Source organism: Phacochoerus africanus, chromosome 5 (assembly GCF_016906955.1).
Source record: "Phacochoerus africanus isolate WHEZ1 chromosome 5, ROS_Pafr_v1, whole genome shotgun sequence".
NCBI lineage: Eukaryota > Metazoa > Chordata > Mammalia > Artiodactyla > Suidae > Phacochoerus > Phacochoerus africanus.
Window position 1 is genome coordinate 57,353,844 of NC_062548.1, and position 20,398 is coordinate 57,374,241.

General features: G+C 44.5%; 1 protein-coding gene across 4 annotated transcripts in view; it reads right to left on the reverse strand.

Moving 5' to 3' along the window:
• Positions 1–20,398, reverse strand: part of NPAS2 (neuronal PAS domain protein 2) — a 189,325-nt gene that overhangs the window by 60,600 nt on the left and 108,327 nt on the right. For all 4 annotated transcript variants that reach the window (XM_047781420.1, XM_047781417.1, XM_047781418.1 and 1 more), the window contains exons 3-5: positions 17,520–17,668; positions 6,684–6,775; positions 1,012–1,101 (exon numbers count right to left, since the gene is read on the reverse strand). In XM_047781420.1, the coding sequence (XP_047637376.1) occupies positions 1,012–1,101; positions 6,684–6,775; positions 17,520–17,668 (331 nt within the window). The remainder of the gene's footprint in view (positions 1–1,011; positions 1,102–6,683; positions 6,776–17,519; positions 17,669–20,398) is intronic.

Consider the following 20,398-nt stretch of genomic DNA (forward strand, 5'->3'; position numbering starts at 1 on the left):
TCCAGGGGCCGTCAAAGGTGTACCCTCTACCAGCCAGGTGCTGCTCTGTGGGTCAGTGCCTCCTGAGTGGGTACCAGAAAGCCAGTGAGGTTCAGGCCAAGAGGAGGAGATGTGAGGGAGATGGGGTGAGAGAGAGGAGGAGAGGGGGAGAGAGGGGGAGAGAGAGGAGTAGAGGGGGAGGGAGGGGGAGGAGAGGGAGGGGAGGGAAAGAAAGAGGGATAGAAGGAAGGGAAGGGGAGGGAGGGGGAGGGAGGAGAGAGGAAGAGGGAAAGGGGAGGGGAGGAAGGGGGGGAAGGGAAGGGAGGGGGAGGGGAGGGGAGGGGGAGAGATGGGGGAGGAAGAGAGGAGGGGGAGGGGGAGGAAGAAAAGGGCAGGTGGAGGAACAGGAGGGCCCTGAACACCTGCACCCCCATCTCTGCACCCTCCTACTTAAACTACCCTGGCTCCCCAAGGCCCTCCTGGCCCAACAACATCCTCCCAGAGTATTTCAACCCCCTACTCCTTAGGCTCATCCCTGTCGCTGAGCCCCTACCACCAGCAAATGTCACAACCTACTGCATCTTAGCCAGGCCTCAGGGATGCCCTAACCCTGTCCCATCTCCAGCCTACAGCACACATTCCTCCAGTAGTTCTGGACCCTTTCCTCCCCTGTGGGCATCTGTCAGCCTTGGTAAAGGCTCTGAGCTCTGATAACTACGCTCTTGGCCCAGGGCTCCTGGGCAGTCTTCTGGGGCACTGAAGGTCAAGGACCTGCACCACAGCCCCACTCCAGGTCTTGCTTTGTCAAGACCACAGCACCTTGCTGGGTCCAAGACCACACAGGCCCATTCCCGCCCTCCCTCTGGACACCCCTGGGGCTTGGGCTCCGCCTGGTAGAAGACATTCCTTGATCAACCTCACACACTGGCCTCCCCGCACCTGCAGCGCCCCGCCCCCCAACCTGAGCTGTGAATTAGTTTCCAGGGGAGAGGACAACACAAACGGGCAAAGGCCCTCCGGGCAGAAACTCACCGGTAGATGCCCAAGCAGTGGCGTGATGCTGTCAGAAACATAGAGGATGCTGCCGTCCGTTGTCACTGCGATGATGAAGCCATCTAAAGCCTGCAGAAAAGGCAACAGTTGAGAGCTCCTCAGTCATGCTTTTACGGAGGAGGCTGTTCCTGAAGCCAAGGACCCGGGGTTATGACACCGAATTTGTTTTGTAACCTTTCAAGTATTTCCACCACTAGCCTCAAAGCAAATTCTGTCTTGCACACAAGACGGTTTCTTTCTTCTTCTTTTTTTTTTTTTTTTTTTTGCTACACCCATGGCCTACAGAAGTTCCCAGACCAGGCACAGAACCCATGCCACAGCAGTGATAATGCTGGATCCTTAACCTGCTGACCCACCAGGGAACTCCACAAGACAGTTTCTTACACAGCATTTGTGGATCCCAGGTAAAGTGCTTGGAAAGCACAAAATGACTCAGTGAGAAATGTGACTTCCTGGTACCAGAGAACAAAATTTACTGTGGAAATTACCTAAGTAGTTTTTTTTTCTTTTCTGGCTGCCCTGTTAGCATACAGAGTTCCCAAGCCACAGATCAGATCAGAGCCACTGTTGTGACCGACCTACCTACATTTAACCCACTGTGCTAGGCAGGGGATCAAACCTGCATCCTGGCATTGCAGAGATGCTGCCAATCCCACTGTGCCACAGGGGGAACTCCTACCTAAATCATTTTAATGATACTTGTACATTTGGACTGAATCAGAACTATCACAATTACCATTAAAAGATGTCGGTGAGGAGTTCCCATTGTGGCATAGCAGAAATGAATCTGACTAGGAACCATGAGGTTACAGGTTTGATCCCTGGCCTCACTCAGTGGGTTAAGGATCTGGCATTGCCGTGAGCTGTGGGGTAGGCTGCAGACGCGGCTTGGATCTGATGTTGCTGTGGCTGTGGCGCAGGCCTGGAGCTGTAGCTCCGACTGGACCCCTAGCCTGGGAACCTCCAAATGCTACGGGTGAGGCCCTAAAAAGCAAACAAAACAAAACAAACAAACAAACAAAACATGTCAATGCTATCTTATGGTTCCTATCCCCCTATCCCCAGTATCACTTTGAGTTCATGATAAACATTTATTATAAGATATCAGAACTCACAGAGGCTTTAGAAACAGAAAGTTTGCCTTCTGGTCAGGATAGAACTCTGCCTGCGTTCAGTGTCATAGACATACCTCCTGAAAGATGGCTTTGGAAAGAATATTCAAATGAATCCACCCCAGTGCAAAGTAAGGCCTGAGGGGAAAGGGCTCTGTAAAGCAACGGTGTCCGTGAACACAGCTGGTCCTGGGGATCCATGTGGGGGACTGGTCCCAGGACCCTGTAGACACCAAAATCCTTGATGCTCACGTTCCCAGAATCCACGGATCCCACATTCTCGGATGCGGAATTTGCAGACTGTATTTCAGAATGTCTAAAAAATTCCTTTGCTTAAACGCTTTTATCAAGTGCCTGCTATATATTAGGTGCTCGTGACAGAAATGAGAAGATGCCCACTGTCGATGTTTTCTCACAGACACGTTTGGCTGTTTTCAGATTGCTTATCAGGTGCTCAGAACACGTTCATAAGACACATGAGAAAGTGGATTTCTAACATCCAGACTACCTTCACCAGAGAATGAGGTCAGACTGGCAACCGGCACACCGAGAAGACAGGAGATTAAACACAAAGCCCATCTCACCCCAAACCAGTCTGTGGCGGGGTGAAATGCTCAGGGAGCCCATCACTATAATTCTCACTGTTTCTTCACTGTCTGTACCATTGAAATACCATCTATCCCAAGTATGGGACTACTTCCACTTTGCAGGGGGAAAAAAACCCCGAAATGAAATGTGTTTCTGGAAATAGGTGTTTAGATAGTTCTGGGAACATTTTGCATGCACTCAGCTAGACCCTCCCGGGTGTCACCGAGCAGCTGCACAGCCAAAGGGCACAGGTTCTTTCAGGGTGGGGAGGTGAGGCTTAGCGTGCTGCCCCAGGACCCGGAAACAGTCCAGTCAGCACGTGGAGAAGGGCACCAATAGCATGTGGCACACGGTTCTTTTCACCAGGACAGGTAGCACAAGGGTCACTTATTATTTCATAGGTATTTCAGGGTTTAGGACTGAGAGATATAATGAAAGCACATTTCTGAAGTGGACCTCCTCCTCCTGGATGATATCTGTGGCTTCCAACTTTGCCCCTGCTGGGGACAGCCGGCAAGATCTGGAGACACTTCTGGTTGTCACTTCTGGGGTGGGTGCTCCTGGTGTCTAGTTGGGTAGAGGCCAAGGATGCTTTAAGACACCTCCCCTATAATGCACAGGTGTCCCTACAATAAAGAATTATCAGGTCCAAGAACGCCATTAGTCCCGAGCCAGAGAAATCCTAGAGTAGATGGGTCTTGGTGAACAGAGAAGTATATCCTAGTCAGTTTTCTTTCTTTTGCCCACAAGTATTTTACCAAATTTAAAAACAAATCATATTTGCAACACTCCTGGAGGTGAATTACTTTTAAGAGGTGTGGGCGCTGTTGATGACGTCAGCTGGACTGTTTTAGAAAAAGCAGATTAGCCTATCAGGAAAAGAAGCAGCAATACAAATTATCTTCTTGCACAAATTATCTTCTTGGCCCCCCTTTGGATCTGTAAAACAAGTGGCTGTTAAAAAGCTGAAGATATTTATAGACAGAAGATAACGCTAATCAGCCCATTGGCATTTTCCATCAAACACATGAGAACTGCACTGAGTCACTGCTTTAAGAACACGTGTTATGGTTTTAAAAGTCCCATTGGCAGCACTTGAGAGTGACTCAATGAAACGTGTTAGAAAAGCAGTGTGTCCCTCTTGTTGCAACAGGGACCTCTTGTTGCAATGGCGGAGCCTCAGAGATTCTAGAGATTCCATAATGGCCTGAGTTTCATACCTGCCTCACATTGGAGGGAAACAAAACCACCCTTTCTGCCAATTCCTGGTTCTGATGGAATGTTTCTCATCTTCCCTGCGACAATCTCTGGGCCAGGAGAAAAGACACACTCCCTAAGTGCCAGTCAACCAGAGTGCTTTCTTTTTGGGGTTTACTTGTTCCAGGGCTTAAAGCCACCATCTTAGCCAACATGGTTGGTCTGCAACCAAGTTACTGTTGTTCTTTGAAATTCCACAATGTTCAGAGTTCTCCTGGAGGCTGGTGTGGGGCCTTTTGGGGAGAAGAGAAGGAGGGCTTCACGTCCGGAAGGTAACAGCGGTGCAGTTCCCTGAGGCCACATGGGTTCTGTCCTGCAGTCCATCCTCATTTAAAAAAGGAACCTCTTGGTTTCAAAGACATGGCATCTGGATTCCTCATGGTCCCTGAAATGGCTCTGCACAGAGGAGGGGGACGTGCAGCTGGAATGGGATGCACACAATGGAGAAGTGCATCATGGGAAATGAGAGCATCCTCTCTTGTGGACCATCCTGGGGAAGGTTAGAGGCTCCAGATCCCCATCACCTGGTCTCTGTCTATGGATGAGCAATGGGGTGGAATAGAAGCCTAAACCAGACAGAGATAAATCTAAGGTTCTGGTTGTTGGGTTTCCCAGATGCTGCAAACTGCAATTTACCCAGAAGGCCTGCTTAGTACACAGGCTTAATTTTAAGTCCAATTCATTCATCTAGCATGATTTCCTTTCTTTTTTTCTTTTTATGGCTGCACCCATGGCATACGGAATTTCCTAGGCTGGGGGCTGAATCAAGAGTTGCAGCTGCTGCCCTAGGCTGCAGCCTCAGCAACCCCAGACCTGAGCTGCATCTTCGACCTACACACAACTCGCGGCAACGCTGGATCCTTAACCCACTGAGCGAGGCCAGAATCGAACCTGAATCTTCATGGATGCTATGTCGGGTTCTTAACTGCTGCGCCAGAACAGGAACTCCCAATTTCCTTGAGATTAGTTTCAAGGAGTCTACACTGGGAGCAGAAGAAAGTACATAAAGTATATCCATACAAATCTAAAATCTTCTTTCTCCAAAAACTCTAGTTACCTAAGTCTCATTTCAGCCCAAATTTTTATCCATTTCTAACTTTATGAAAGTTTTGTTTCCTCAAATACTTTTGATATCTTGAAACTCACTGGGGAAAAAAGTTGTATTACAGGCTCTTAAAATGAGGCTGGGTGCTATAGGGTTCTGGATTTTAATGACTTCTCCCTAAGAACTAAAAGATAAAATGATTTTTGTGAAGTAGCATAATGATACATTAATTCAACATTATATTTCACAAGTTGCTCTAAATTTAACATACTTAACATGCATTGCTTCTGGAGAAAGTTCTGTATTTTCTTTAAATATAGTTCACTTGCAGATTTAAGTATCGTTCACTTCATGCAAATGTTCATTAATGCATTTATATTTCATAATATTTGGACATCTTCATTCTGGCATTTTCTTCCTCCCGTACTTTCTGTTTTCTGCATAGTTAATCTATGTAAATTAAAGTTTACATCAGTCTTATATAGGCACAGAAGACGGGATAGAGAAAGACGTAGCTACTCTCTAAAACTCTGCCAGGAATGATAGACACAGCCAGCGTCTAACTCCCTCTGGCTCAACTCATCTGTCCTAGTTTTCTTCTGCTAATTCAAGGGCCCAGACATACTGCGAATGAGCCTTTCTCTCCACCCACTGTCATGTCCACGCACTCCCAGTCTCATCCCCAGTTTAGAAGTCAGCACCGGCCGGATGTTTTCACAGCAACTTATCCTTGTCTATACCGAGAGGTTTCACCCACATAGAAACTCAACCTTGAGGAAGGCCATGCACTCCGATCAGCCAGATTTCCTCAAATACAGCCCAGCAGATGGGTGAGGGCACTTAACTTTCCAGAGGGAGACATGTGAGCGTCCTTCCTGGTTCAGAGAGAGTGTATGCTGGGTGGGGAGGCAGTCACATAGCCACATGTCATGTGGATGGAATAAGAGCTCAAGTTAAAAGCATAACTTTCTTTTTTTTTTCTTCTTTCTTTTAGGACCACACTTGCAGCATATGGAAGTTCCCAGGCTCAGGTTCTAATCGGAGCTGCAGCTGCTGGCCTATGCCACAGCCATAGCCACAGCCACGCCAGATCCAAGCAGCATCTGTGACCTACACCACAGCTCACGGTAACACTGGATCCTTAACCCACTGAGCGAGGCCAGGGATTGAGCCTACGTCCACATGGATACTGGTTGAGCTCTTAACCTGCTGAGCCACAATGGAACTCCTAAAAGCATAATTTTCAAAGAAGGATTTTGCTTTCAAAATGTGTCCTACTAAGGAAAAAAATATAATCATGTCATTATATTCTACATAAATCAAGTGCAGAGATGTCATCTTTCTCTCCCCTCCCCCTCACTCTCCCAACCTCCAACTCTGTCCTTGCCTAAGCTCCCCCACTAGGTGTCCTCTAGTCTGGCGATGTGAGTGGGTCTGTCCTACAGTCATCATGGCAACGGTACACACTCACATTAAGTTGGGGCTTCCTGATTCTACCAACTTGGTAGCCAAAACATAAGAGCAGGCAGGTTTCAAGAGGCTGTCTGTTCTCAGACCTCTTTCCAGGATCAAGAATGGCTATTTACTTTGGGCACTGGGTCTTATCTGGAACAAGCAATCCATTAAGCTAATTGGAAAGTGCATCTCACCTCCAACATCAGCTGGGTGAATTCTTCATTACTGAGGAACGAAGGTTTCCAATCCTGCTGAATGTCACAAATTTCCGTTTGTGCTGAGACTTCTAAAAAAAAAACAACAACAACAACAGCAACATAAATAACCTTTTAGATTCAAAGGCACCTAGAAATTGGAATTAACAAACGAAGCATATGACAGTTCTGCGTGATTTTGTGTGAATGTGTAGTTTAACGAAAGAAGCTGATATGAGGACATGTTATTCTGATCACCAAGGACTGGGAACTTGGGACATGATGGGTTTAAAAACACCTTGACGTTTTCACACCCTTTTGATGAGGTTTATGGGGGGAAGCACACTCTGCATGAGATGTAGCTGTGGCTAGCAGGGGGCATGATGCCCTTGAACTTCTCCATGACAAATCCCATCCTTGCTGGCTGCAGTTAGGTAGCTATTGCCTATCAAGGCAGCAGTAACAAGGACAGGGATGGAGAGGCATAGCCTTAGGCTTCTTTTTCACAGTCAAGGTGAAACAAAATGCTTTAGGGAGCTGGGACTGTCAAAGTTCCAGAAACATCTTAGGTGTGTGGTACATAATCAATGTGTCTGTGCAAAACTTTCATTCAAAAAGAAACGCTTGGGAGTTCCCATCATGGTGCAGTGGAAACGAATCTGACTAGGAACCATGAGGTTGCAGGTTCGATCCTTGGCCTTGCTTGGTGGGTTAAGGATCCTACGTTGCTGTGGCTGTGGTGTAGACCAGCAGCTATAGCTCCGATTCCGACTCTAGCCTAGGAACCTCCATATGCCATGGTATGGCCCTAAAAAGCAAAACAAACAGACAAAAAACCCCAAAACCCAAAAAAAACCCCTAAAAGATACACGCACCCCTATGTTCACTGCAGCACTATTCACGATAGCTCAGACATGGAAACAACCTAAATATCCATTAACAGATGAATGAAAAGGGTGGGGAAAAAAATGTAATTGTAATATATACATGTAAGGATAACTTGATCCCCTTGCTGTAAAGTGGGAAAATAAAAAATACATATATATAAAATTAAAAAAAGAAAAAAAAAAAGATGTGGTACATATACACAATGGAATACTAGTTGGCTATAAAAAAGACCAAGATAATGCCATTTACAAAAAAGACCAAGATAATGCCAGATGCAACTAGAGAGTCTCAAATTGAGTGAAGCAAGTCAGAAAGAGAAAGACAAATATCATATGATATCACATATAAGTGGAATCTAAAATATGGCACAAATGATCCTATCTACAAAGCAGAAGCAGATCATGGACAGGGAGATCAGAGTTGTGGTTGCCCTGGGGGAGAGGGGAGGAAATGGGATGGACGGGGAGTTTGGGGTTGGTAACTGTAAACTGTTACCTTTGGAGTGGATGAGCAATGGTGTCCTGCTGTACAGCACAGGGAACTATGTCCAGTCTCTTGGGGTCGAACGTGATGGAAGATGGGATGAAAACAGGAATGTATATGTCTGTGTGGCTGGGTCACTGTGCTGTACAGCAGGAACTAACACACTGTAAATAAACTATATTCTAAGAAAAATTAAAGAAAAATTTTAAAAAGAACATAATGGATTTTTTAGCATTTCCAGTTACTGAGGTACGATGTACTATACAAATACATGTTACCGAGTTGTTTTTAAGGCCGAATTTACCCTTCTCGAAACTTTTTGGGGTTAATCTGTACTTTGCCTGTTTCACGTTAACTACCTGGTTCTGCTATTATTCATATTTGTAAATTTCATAGTCATGGGTCTACATAGGACTCCTTAAATACTCTAGTTCTGCCTTGTTGTCTTTTTTTCTTTAATATAGTTGACTGACACTGGTTTTTGCTATTCATGATTTAGAATAATTTCATTTTGCTTCACCACTTGGTAATTTCATGTAAATTCTTAGGATTTTTGTCAAGTTTGGGAAAACACCAATCAAGGTTCTTTCCTGTAAGAACTGTAAAATTCCAGATCATTTCACTTTTTTTGGTTCCCTGAATAATCTTTGGGGCTCTTTTTCTGGTTGTTAATTTTGATTTTTATATGATTTTTCAAGGTTACTTTCCATTTATTTAAAGCTTGTCAAATACTGGCTGTATTTCCCATGTTGTATAATACATCGTTGAGCTTACATTATACCCAATATTTCTACCTCTCACACCTGCACCCCATATTGTCTATTCTTCCTCCAATTGGTAATCATTAGTTAGTCCTCTGTGAATCAGCTTCTTTTTTGTTATATTCACTAGTTTGTTGTATTTTTTCTTTTTTTTTTTTAAGCTTTTTTTTCCCCCCGCCTTTTCTAGGGCCACCCCAGCGGCATATGTTGGTTCCCAGGCTAGGAGTCCAATGGGAGCTGTAGCCGCCGGCCTACACTACAGCCACAGCAACGCGAGATCCAAGCCGAGTCTGCGACCTACACCACAGCTCACGGCAACGTCAGATCCTTAACCCACTGAGCAAGGCCAGGGATCGAACCTGCAACCTCATGGTTCCTAGTCAGATTCGTTAACCACTGCGCCACGACGGGAACTCCTGTTGTATTTTTTAGATTCCACATATCACACAGTATGTGCCTTTCTCTGACTTATTTCACTTAGCATAATGTCCTCCAAGTCTATTCATGTTGCTGCAAATGGCAAAATTTTGTTCTTTTTTAGAGCTGAGTATTCATTGTGTGTGTGTGTGTGTGTGTGTGTGTGTGCGCATTAGCATACATATACCACATCTTCTTTATCCATTCATCTGCTGATGGACATTTAGGTTGCTTCATGTCTTCTGCCTTTTGGAAAGAATTTTTGCTGTATCACTAAACATCTCTGATAAGATTATTAGGCGTAGTACAAATGCTATACCGAATATATATGTTTTTCTTCCATCTTTTTGTTTTGTTTTGTTTTGCTTTTTTAGGGCTGCACCCATGGCATATGGAGGTTCCCAGGCTAGGAGTCGAATCAGAGCTACAGCTGCCAGCCTACACCACAGCCACAGCAACACCTGATCCGAGCCGCTTCTGTGACCTACACCATAGCTCATGGAAATGCTGGATCCTTAACCCACTGAGCAAGTCCAGGGATCAAACCTGCAACCTCGTGGTTCCTAGTCAGATTCATTTCCACTGTGCCACAATGGGAACTCGTTTTCCTCCATCTTTAATCAATGTTTTGCTCCCCTTTATGCAGTAAGAGTCTTCTTTAGGGATTATTTTCTTGGCGCTAAAAAAAAAATCCAAGTACCTATGATTCATCTCTTGTCTCAAAGTGAATCATGTGCTGTTTAATGACTTCCTAGAAAATGTGAATTGTTCAGGCAGATAATCAATAAACTTTAAAGTAGGAGAGACATTTAAAACCCTTCTCCTTTGACCCTGTGCTGTTGGTAGTTTCTCATCATGGAGCTTGTTGAATACGTCCTGCTGTCTGAGTGAATGAATCTGAATGAAATCAGTGTTTCTGGTGAGCCTCCGCTGCGTATCACGTGTGACTCTGCAAACTTTTATGACTTCAGTCCCCCAACATTCCCTGCAATGCCTGGCTCTGCAGGGAAGAGTCCTTCCTTCTCAATTTTAGGAAGCATCACTCATACTGTCATACACAGCTGGATTTTTGTCTTTCATGATTTTGAAGGAGCACAAGAAAGCCGCTAACAGCTGTTGGTCACTGAACACAGGAAGAAACCCAGGAAAGGAAACCATGTTGGCAGGCAGTCAGCCAGCAGTGCAGACGGGGCCACCAGTGAGGGCCAGAGTGGGGACCCTCAAAGCTGGTGCCACAAGAGGCTGCACCCAGTGTAATGCATCCTGGGAAGCAAAGGTGGGGTGCTCAATACAAACCTGGCCAGTTTTTGTTCTGGGGTGCCAGCTGAGGCAAGGAGAGGAGGGTGAAACATTCAGTTCCTCAGACAATTGGGTGCCTCCTTTTGACCATCTAGCTAAGAGATGGGCCAAGGCTATGCTGATGAATTAATCCCATAAGTGTCCCGCCCTTTCCCCAACACAGACGCTCCTCTGCAAAATTCTTTGGACCGTTAGATTAATTGTTTGCCCAGCAGAGTCTTTCTGGCAGCCCACATTTGATTTAGATGAGGTCCACCCAACTTTTATTTATTTATTTATTTATTTATTTATGTCTTTTTTGCCATTTCTTGGGCCGATCCTGTGGCATATGGAGGTTCCCAGGCTAGGGGTCTAATCAGAGCTGTAGCCGCCAGCCTACACCACAGCCACAGCAACGCAGGATCCAAGCCGCGTCTGCAACCTACACCACAGCTCATAGCAAAGCCGGATCCTTAACCCACTGAGCAAGGCCAGGGGTCAAACCTGCAACCTCATGGTTCCTAGTTGGATTCGTTAACCACTGAGCCACAGTGGGAAATCCAGGTACACCCAACTTAATGGTAAAGGAAAATGAAAGACCCATTTCTTTTATATAAGTAGCTTGCAGATCATTTGATAGGTCTGGATACTTTCTAAGCAACAGCATAATAACACTGGAAGCTGCCATTCCATTCTCTTTGATTTTCAGCAATCTGATTACCGCCCTTGCAAGTTAAGGCTTCACTCATAGCATATTAAAAAAAAAAAAAAAAAATCGGGTTAGCTACAATGTCTCAAAGCAGGCTAAACTGGGAAATATAAGTCAGTGGTTTTGTTTGTTTGTTTGTTTGTTTTTTTGCTTTTTAGGGTTGTACCTGTGGCATATGAAGGTTCCCAGGTTAGGGGTCTAATTGGAGCTGTTGCTGCCAGCCTATGCCAGAGCCACAGCAATGCCAGATCTGAGCCACGTCTGCAACCTACACCACAGCTCATGGCAAGGCTGGATCCTTAACCCACTGAGTGACGTCAAGGATCAAACCTGCAACCTCATGGTTTCTAGTCGGGTTCATTTCAGTTGTACCATGATGGGAACTCCAGAAGTCAGTGTTATAATCGCATCTCCACTGGCATAGGATGAGACCAATGCCATATGCCACAGGTGACAGGGCAGGGTTAGCAAAGCAATAGAGTCAACATGGTTTCTAGAGGCAAGAGAAGCACAACCATCTGCAAGCAATTTTTAGGGCCACACTGCAATTAACACCGGAACCCCCAACGTCTTCTATAGTTTAAGTTGTTGTTATGCTCTGGAACACTCACCTCCCAATAGCACCTGCTATGCATGAACCAGCAGTACGACTTTAGGCTATATGTGGTCAAGGACGATTCTAGAAAACGGGACAAAAACTGTGCTGGACCGGGTGACTATCACCCTGTCCAATGGGCACATTTCTCCTTGTTCTGTAGCCGTCTCCACCCCCACCCCCACCCACTAAGGCAGACACACTGAAGGGGCACTCATGAGAAGTGGGATTCAATGTTGGGAGAAAACAACATCAAATCAGCTGAGACTCGACAGGGAGGGGAACACATGCAGGTCAGCCTGGCCCCATAGAAGGAACATTTAGACAGACAGGGATAAGGCTGTCCAATGTGCCTTGCTACTTACATAATTTAGGGGCTTCTCTCTTGTAACAGATACTGATGACACAATATTTCTCTACAGGAAACATGGTCAGATTCTCACTTTGATTTGAATTCCTTCAAAGAGGAAAAGCATGCATTCTAGAGATCAAGGTTTATCTCCCAAGTTGAGAAAATAGGGATGCTTGACAGATTATTGAGGCAAGAGCTAGATAATTATGACTACCTGAACCTAATCACTGTGCCTTATATATCACGTGGCCTCTCTTCAGAACGAAGGCAGAAAGCACATCTACATCTGCGGTTCCTAACCCTGGATGCATGCTGGTATCACCTGGGAAGCTTTGAAAACACTGATGCTTAGAAGATGCAGTACATATACACAATGGAATATTACTCGGCCATTAAACAGAATAAAATAATGCCATCTGCAGCAACATGGATGGACCCAGAGATTGTCATACTGAGTGAAGTTAAGTCAAAGGCAAATATCATATGACATCACTTATATGTGGAATCTAATAAAAATGATGAACTTATTTACAAAACAGAAACAGACTCACAGATCTTGAAATCACATCTGTAGGGGGAAAGGATAAATTAGGAGTTTGGGATTAACAGATACATACTAGTATATATAAAATAGGTAGCTAACAAGGACTTACTGTACTCAATATTCTGTAATACTCTATAAAGGAAAAGAATCTGAAAAAGAATGTGTATATATGTGTGTGTATGTATATACATACACATTCTTTTTCAGATTTATATATATGATTTACTTTGTTATATGGCTGAAACTAACACAACATTGTAAATCAACTACACTTTGATAAAATTTAAAAAAAAATCGATGCTTGGGTATGGTGATAAAAGGTTCTCCACCCCTACAACAGCAGGGTTTGCCCCTTTCCATGGTAGAAATTCTCAGACCATAGCTCATTTCATGCTGCCAACTTGATGTCAACCAGCTTGCAAAACTCTGGAAAATTTAACAATGGTCTTTTGCAAGTTGGTATGAGCTGTTTCCAGCTTACTACCCAGGTTCCACTTCTTAGAGATTCTGATGTGTTAGTCTGTGAGATGTGATCCAGTTCTACGTATTTTTAAAATTCTCAGGCAATTCTAAGGGGTCACCAAGGGTGGAACCAACAGTCTAAGTGGGGCCACACGAATGAGTAGCTATAGTGTGGCTATGATAGCTGTAGTTATAAGAGCCCCATAAATCACCTCGTGCGGAGAAGCAGTATGGTATAAAGTAAAACACATGGGCTCTGGAGGCAGAAGTTCTGGCTTAGATTCTGCACTTTCCTGGCTGTCTGATGTGGGCAGCCCAGTATCTCTTGCCTCAGCTGCCTAATCTGTGAAATCGTACTAACTCAAAGGGCTTCTGGGAGGTTCAGATGAGTTACTCTATAGAGCCCTTACAACAGCACGTGCCTGGCTCAAGTGAGCCCTGAATGAGTGCTGACCATGCTATCTTCTACCCCACTGCAGATGCCTGTGGGGTTCATGTCCCTTTGGATTATAAGTAAAGATAACTTATTGTTTGCTTTCGTTTTTTGCTTTAATCCAAATTTTGGTCCAACAACTCTATGTCTCCATAAAATCTGTCACACACTTTTCTATTTTATTTTGAATATGGAATAAGGATGAGTGAGATCTGGGAGTGATCTTGGTTGCATTTAAGTGGGTTGTGTGGAGTAAGCTTTTATCTTATGAAAAAGGCAAGATGGACACAGGCACCCCTGCTGTCAGGGGGCTGCATTTCTGCTGACTGATCCTCCCAGGTTCCAGATTTGACAATTCTATAATTCCACAGAGGACAGAGCCCAGCATAAATGTCACACTGATGAACTTGATCCCAGCTGTCCTATTTAACAGCTGTCCTGCTTCTCAGTGGCAATGACCTAGTTTGAGTAATTTGCACAAAATATCTTGGTAATCAAACCAACCTGCTATTCAACTGGGCTAAATCATTATTTAGGAAATATAACCATTGTGATTAATTTATTGGGGCAATCAAATACTGTTGCAATATTTTATTGTGCTCCTGCTTGACTGTTCTTCCCTGACTTTTAACAAAAGCAATGAACATATTCTTTACTCTTCCCTGGGCAGCTTTGGGGAAAAAAGAGGATATATCAATACTGCCACATTTGCAATATACAATTATTAAAGAAATAATAAAAGAAGTAGAATGAAATTTTCTAGTGTCCTGGCTGTGCCCTCTTCCATGAAATCATCCAGTCTAGGAAAATGTGAAGTGAAAGAGAAGCGTCACGGTGAGCGGAGAATAATTGTAATTATCTCCTCAATAATCTGACATTTCTGACTTTAATATGTTTGGTATCACAGTTAAGAAAAAGAAGGAGTCTGTTCTTTTTGCTTCTGAATAGCTCCTGAAGCCCCTAACAATTGTTCAATTTGTACCAATCATAGTGGAGCAGGTGTGCAGGGTGGACAGTGCTAAGAGGTAAAAGGATTTGAAGGAGAGTGAAATGGAAAAGAGGATGAGCTCAGAAAGACATACATTCAAGGATGGATTCAAGTGGTACATTCACATAACAGAATACTAGACAGCAATGAAAATGAACTAGCCATAACACTGGAAGAACATTATGTTCATAACAGGTGCGAATAAGGGTCCAACAGACAAAACCAATCATAATGTCTGATTTCATCTGAAGAAGGTTCCAACAAACAAAACCAATTTTATTGGAACTCAGAGTTAACCTTTGGGAAAAGCAGAGGTAAATAAGAAGGAACAAATATTGGGGAAGCTTCTATTTCTTGATCTCAGTGTTGGTTCCTGGCTGTATTTGCCTGGTGAAAACTAATTCGACTGTACAGTTATGATTTGTGTATTTTTTGCATGTGTGTTATAATACTTTGTAAAGTATTGAAAAGTTTAAAGAAAGAGCAGAGTCCTGGGATAACTGGACATTCATGTATAAAAGGATGAAACTTTGTTCCCGTCATGGTGCAGCAGAAATGAATCCGAATAGGAACCATGAGGATGTGGGTTAGATCCCTGGCCTTGCTCAGTGGGTAAAGGATCCGGCACTGCCATGAGCTGTGGTATAGGTCACAGACACGGCTCAGATCTGGCATTGCTGTGGCTGTGGTGTAGACCGGCAGCAACAGCTCCAATTAGACCCCTAGCCTGGAACCTCCATATGCCACATGTGCGGCCCTAAAAGGACGAAAGCCCTAAATAAATAAATAAATAAATAAAATTTTGACCCCTTACCTCACTCCATATACAAAACATTAACTCAAAAAGGGTCAAATACTTAAATGTTCAACCTACAGCTTATATCTAAAAACACTTAAACTATAGCTTAAAATGATAAAACTCTCAGAAGAAAATACATATATAAATCTTTATCACCTTCATAGACAATACATTCACAGATATGATACCTAAAGCATAAGAAGCCATCACCACCAGAAGAAAGATAAAATGAATTTCATCACACATGGAAGTTTTGTGTATTAAAGGACATCAAGAAGAAAGTGAAAAGACAACTCACAGAATGGGGAATATATTTACAAATTATATATCTGATAAGGGTCTAGTATCCAAAATGTACGAAGCTCTTAAAATGCAAGAGCAAAAACAAATAGTGAAATTAAAAATGTGCAAAGAATTTGAATAGACATGCTCTAAAAAAGATATACAAATGGCCAATAAGCCCATAAAAATGCTCAACATCATTAGACAGTAGGGAAATGCAATCAAAACTACGTGAAATCACTTCTTGCCAACAAAGAAAGTTATAATACACACACAGACACAAACACACACACACACAGACAATAATAAGTGTGCATGAGGATGTGGAGAAATTGGAATCTTCACACATTGCTGCTGAGAACATAAAATGGTGAAAGTACTATGGAACAGTACGGCAGTTCCTCAAACATTTAAACACAGAGTTACCATTTGACCCAGCAATTCCACTCCTATGTAAATACTCAAGAGAACTGTAAACATATATCCACTCAAAAACTTGTATGTGAATGTTCACAGCAGCACTGCTTAATAGCCAAAAAATGAAAATGCCCAAATATCTATCAACTGGTAAATAGATAAAAGAAGTGGTATATCCAATAGAATATCATTGGGTCATAAAATGAAATGGAATCTAGATACTTGCTAAAACAGGGATGCTAAGTGAGAGAAGCCAGAAACAAAAGACCACATGTTGCATGATTCCATTGGTATGAGAGACCCAGAATTGGGAAATCTACAGACAGCAAACAGATTAGTGGTTGCCAGGATTTGGAGGGAGGGTGCAAATGGGAAGTGACTGCTAATGCGTACAGAGTTTCTTCTTGGAATGATAAAAGTAGACAGTGTTGATGGTTGCACAACCCTGTAAATGTACTAAGAGCCACAGAACTATGAAGTAGTAAATTTTATGGTATATGAGTTAATCCCAATTAAAAAATGGATTTGCCACTAAGTAAATTAATTATGTTTGATTTTTTTCCCCCATGGCGTAGCTCAGAAGGGCAAAGCATTTAGGGGAGGTGGCAGAGATGGATGGAGAAACTGGTACAGTCTAATCCAGTGAAAAATGAATACTGGGCATCACACCTCTGCAAGGCTGAATGGAAAGGCTTGTCCTGACCTTTTTAATCAAGATGCTCCCACTGTTAATATTAGCCACCCTACTTGGGCGGGTGTTACCGATGAGTCTGCTCTGGATTCCCTCGATGGCTGATAAAGCAATGTGACACAGGTAAGTGTCCTGTCTCAAATCTGCTGGAGATGGGATTTTATTATTTCATTTCATTTCATTTCATTTTTTGTCTTTTTGCCTTTTCCAGGGCCACTCCCACAGCATATGGAGGTTCCCAGGCTAGGGGTCCAATCGGAGCTGCAGCCACTGGCCTACGCCAGAGCCACAGCAACACAGTTATGGAGATGGGATTTTAGAGAGGGCAGAATTTCTTGGAAAGAGGAAACTGTGTGGGCTTTGCTGGGTAGCAAGAACCAAGCAGGAAGACCAACTTGATGGAGTCATAGCAAATGAACACAGCAGGAGTGGAATAAAAGGGGGGGGGGTATTGGAAAGGACTGGGAATTTGGGGTTAATAGATGCAAACTATTACATTTAGAATGGATAAGCATTGAGGTCCTGCTGTACAGCATGGGGAACTGTGTCCAATCTCTTGGGATGCACCATGATGGAAGATCATATGAGAAAAGTAACACATGTGTAGGTATGAATGGGTCACTATGTTACACAGCAGAAATCGACACAACACTGTAAATCAACTATACTTTCAGAAAAAAAGTAAAAAATGAGAGGGGGAAAAAAAAAAGAAAAGCAGAGTGAAGTGTAACTTTTACCATTGTGTTTCTGCAGAAATCCAATGACCTTTTCCAGCACGGTGGTTTTGTCCATTTTCCGCGTGTTGCCAGGGAGCATGGAGCTGAGCTCTTTGATAAGAACATTGAACTGGTCCCGACGCTTCTTCTCAGACTTGTTTCGAGAAGCTCTGTTTAAAAATAAAAATAAAATAAAATTTTAAAAAAAGGCACAGTTACTGGAACATTCCACTTGCTAAAGGCTTTATTATGGAATGGCGGTACTTTCAGTCAGAGTGTGTTCTGTTGGGATCTTCTTATCAAAACTTTTCAGGGAAAGGAGCCTTGGCCACGTTTCCGAGCTGATTGATGGGGACAGGTTAACATTATGCTAGACTCTTGGCCACAAGGAGAGATGGTATTCATAGTTCAATCCTGACACAGATGCAAAAAGCTTATAGATCAGGTCCATGGCTTGGCGTTGTTCACTGACTCCACAGAGTTCTAACCTTCAGAGAGCAAAAGACCCTCTTGTTTGCTAAGATAAACAGCCCAGAGGTTTACTCTTACTGCTTGCTCTCCACGCCAGAGCCCCCAGCCGCTAGGGCCAAGTCACAAGGGCAAAGCCAGGGGCGGGAGTGTCCAGCAGAGAGCCAGTGCCACCCAGGGTGTATGTCTGGCTACTACCCCAGGGCCTGTCAGCCTGTTGGGAAGTCCAGACACACCCCACAAAACCACCTACAGGCCACAAATGGTCCTGAGCCAATGCAGCAGGAACCCACATGACCGTCAAGCTGCTACATGTGGCGGAGCCCTTTTAAAAAAAGGAAGGAGGAAACTTAAATGCATATTACTAAGGGAAAGAGCCAATGTAAAAAGGCTCCAGGGTCTAGGACTCCAGCTCTATGACATTCTGGAAAAGACAAAACCATGGAGAAGATAAAAAAGTCAGTGGCTGCCAGGGGTTGAGATGGGGAGAGATGAACACTGGAGCACAGAGGATTTCAGGGCTGTGAAACCGCTGTATGATGCTCCCATGTGGACGTGGGGCATGCACCTGCTCCACCCCAGAGAATGGACACCCCTGACAGTGAACCCTAAAGGGGAATACGGGCTTTGGGGGCTAATGATGTGTCACTGTAGGTTCATCAGTTGCAGCAAATGTGCCACTGTGTGTGTTGGGGGGGGACATGTTGATATAGGAGGCTTATTTGTATAAGCACACGGCATATGGAAAATCTCTGTACCTTCCACCCAATTTTACTGTGAACTTAAAATTGCTCTAAAAGCAGTTTATTTCAGGCTTCTTAAAACCAGAGTTGATATACAATGTTGTGCCAGTTCCTGTCATGGCTCAGTGGTTAACGAATCCGACTAGGAACCATGAGGTTGCGGGTTCGATCCCTGGCCTTGCTCAGTGGGTTAAGGATCCAGTGTTGCCGTGAGCGGTGGTGTAGGTGGCAGATGCGGCTCGGATCTCACCTTCCTGTGGTTGTGGCAGAGGCCCGCAGCTACAGCTCCGATTAGACCCCCTAGCCTGGGAACCTCCATATGCTGTGGAAGCGGCCCTAGAAAAGGCAAAAAAAAAAAAAGAAAAGTTTATTTTTTAAAACGACACACTAAACCTCATGCCTACAGACGAGATCCAAGTGGAGCTGCTCAGTTTGGGGGAGGGGATCTCCCTGAGATGTTGAGGCTCTGAGGCACCTGAGGATCCCGGGAACTTGGCTAGGTAAGTGTGGTTACAGGGGCTGCTCACCTGGACAAGGAGGCCCCTCCCCCTGAGGAAGGCTGGGAAGCAGGCGGCCCAGAGGCCATGGCCCTGAGTGACACACCACAGGCCAGGGGCTGGCTTTCAGCTCCACAGGCCCAGCCCCTCCTCCACAGCCATCTTAGGCAAAGCTGGCCAAAGGCTGGGGATGCTGAGCCACCCCTCCCCAATTCACCCCAGATGGACTTGTTCCAGAAAGTCCTCCCAGCTGGGGGGTCCATCACACTTGCTCTATCTGCTCGTCCTGACACCCTGGGGCCTGGGAACCAGGTGCCCAGGACAGCTACTCACCCACCAGGAGGCCACTGGCCAATATATGGTCAGGACAGGACGCTGATGGCTTGTGACAACTTGGCGGGTTCCCCTCAGAGGGATTCATCTCCCTTGGAGTAGGTACCCATACCCCCAGGTGTCATAATCCATACACGTTCTGCTCCCCAGCCAGCTCTTGGAAACACAGGCACACATCCCAAATATCCTTTTTCTGGCCCCAGGATGGCCATAAGCATTCTGTTATTGCTACTTAATTACATACAACTTCCTTTTTTTTTTTTTTTTTTTTTTTTGGCTGTACCCACAGCACATGGAAGTTGCCAGGCCAGGGATTACAACCTACGCCACAGCTGAGCACCAGATCCTTAACCCACTGTGCCGGGTCGGGGGTGGAAGCAGCAAGACCATGGAGACAATCCAGGTCATTGACCCTCTGTGCCACAGCGGGAACTCCAACCTGTCTTTATTTCAACCCACCCATTCACAAGCCACCATTTGCTGATTGCATCTCAGTGTGGGCTGCTTCCTCACTAACACTTGAAGCCATTCTTCAAGGATCGCTCAAAGTTCATGGCTGCCATTCTTACCTCAGGGTCTTTTCCTTTTCCTAACTCTTCCCTCCCTCCTACCTCTCCCTGGATTCTGGGGAGGACCCAAAACTCTCAAGGACTTTCTGCAACAGCCTTATCTGGAGCCGAGTAACTATCCTCACATCTGCTGTCTCACCATCACAGATGGACTGCAGGTGTAGCAGTAAGATGCCAAGGTGCCTTTTGGCGAGTCCAGGGTAAAAAGCACAGTGTTCAAACACAGGGGAGTGAAGAAAGGCATCTTTTTAATGTTGCGAGAGACTATCTATGCATTATAAATAATTTTT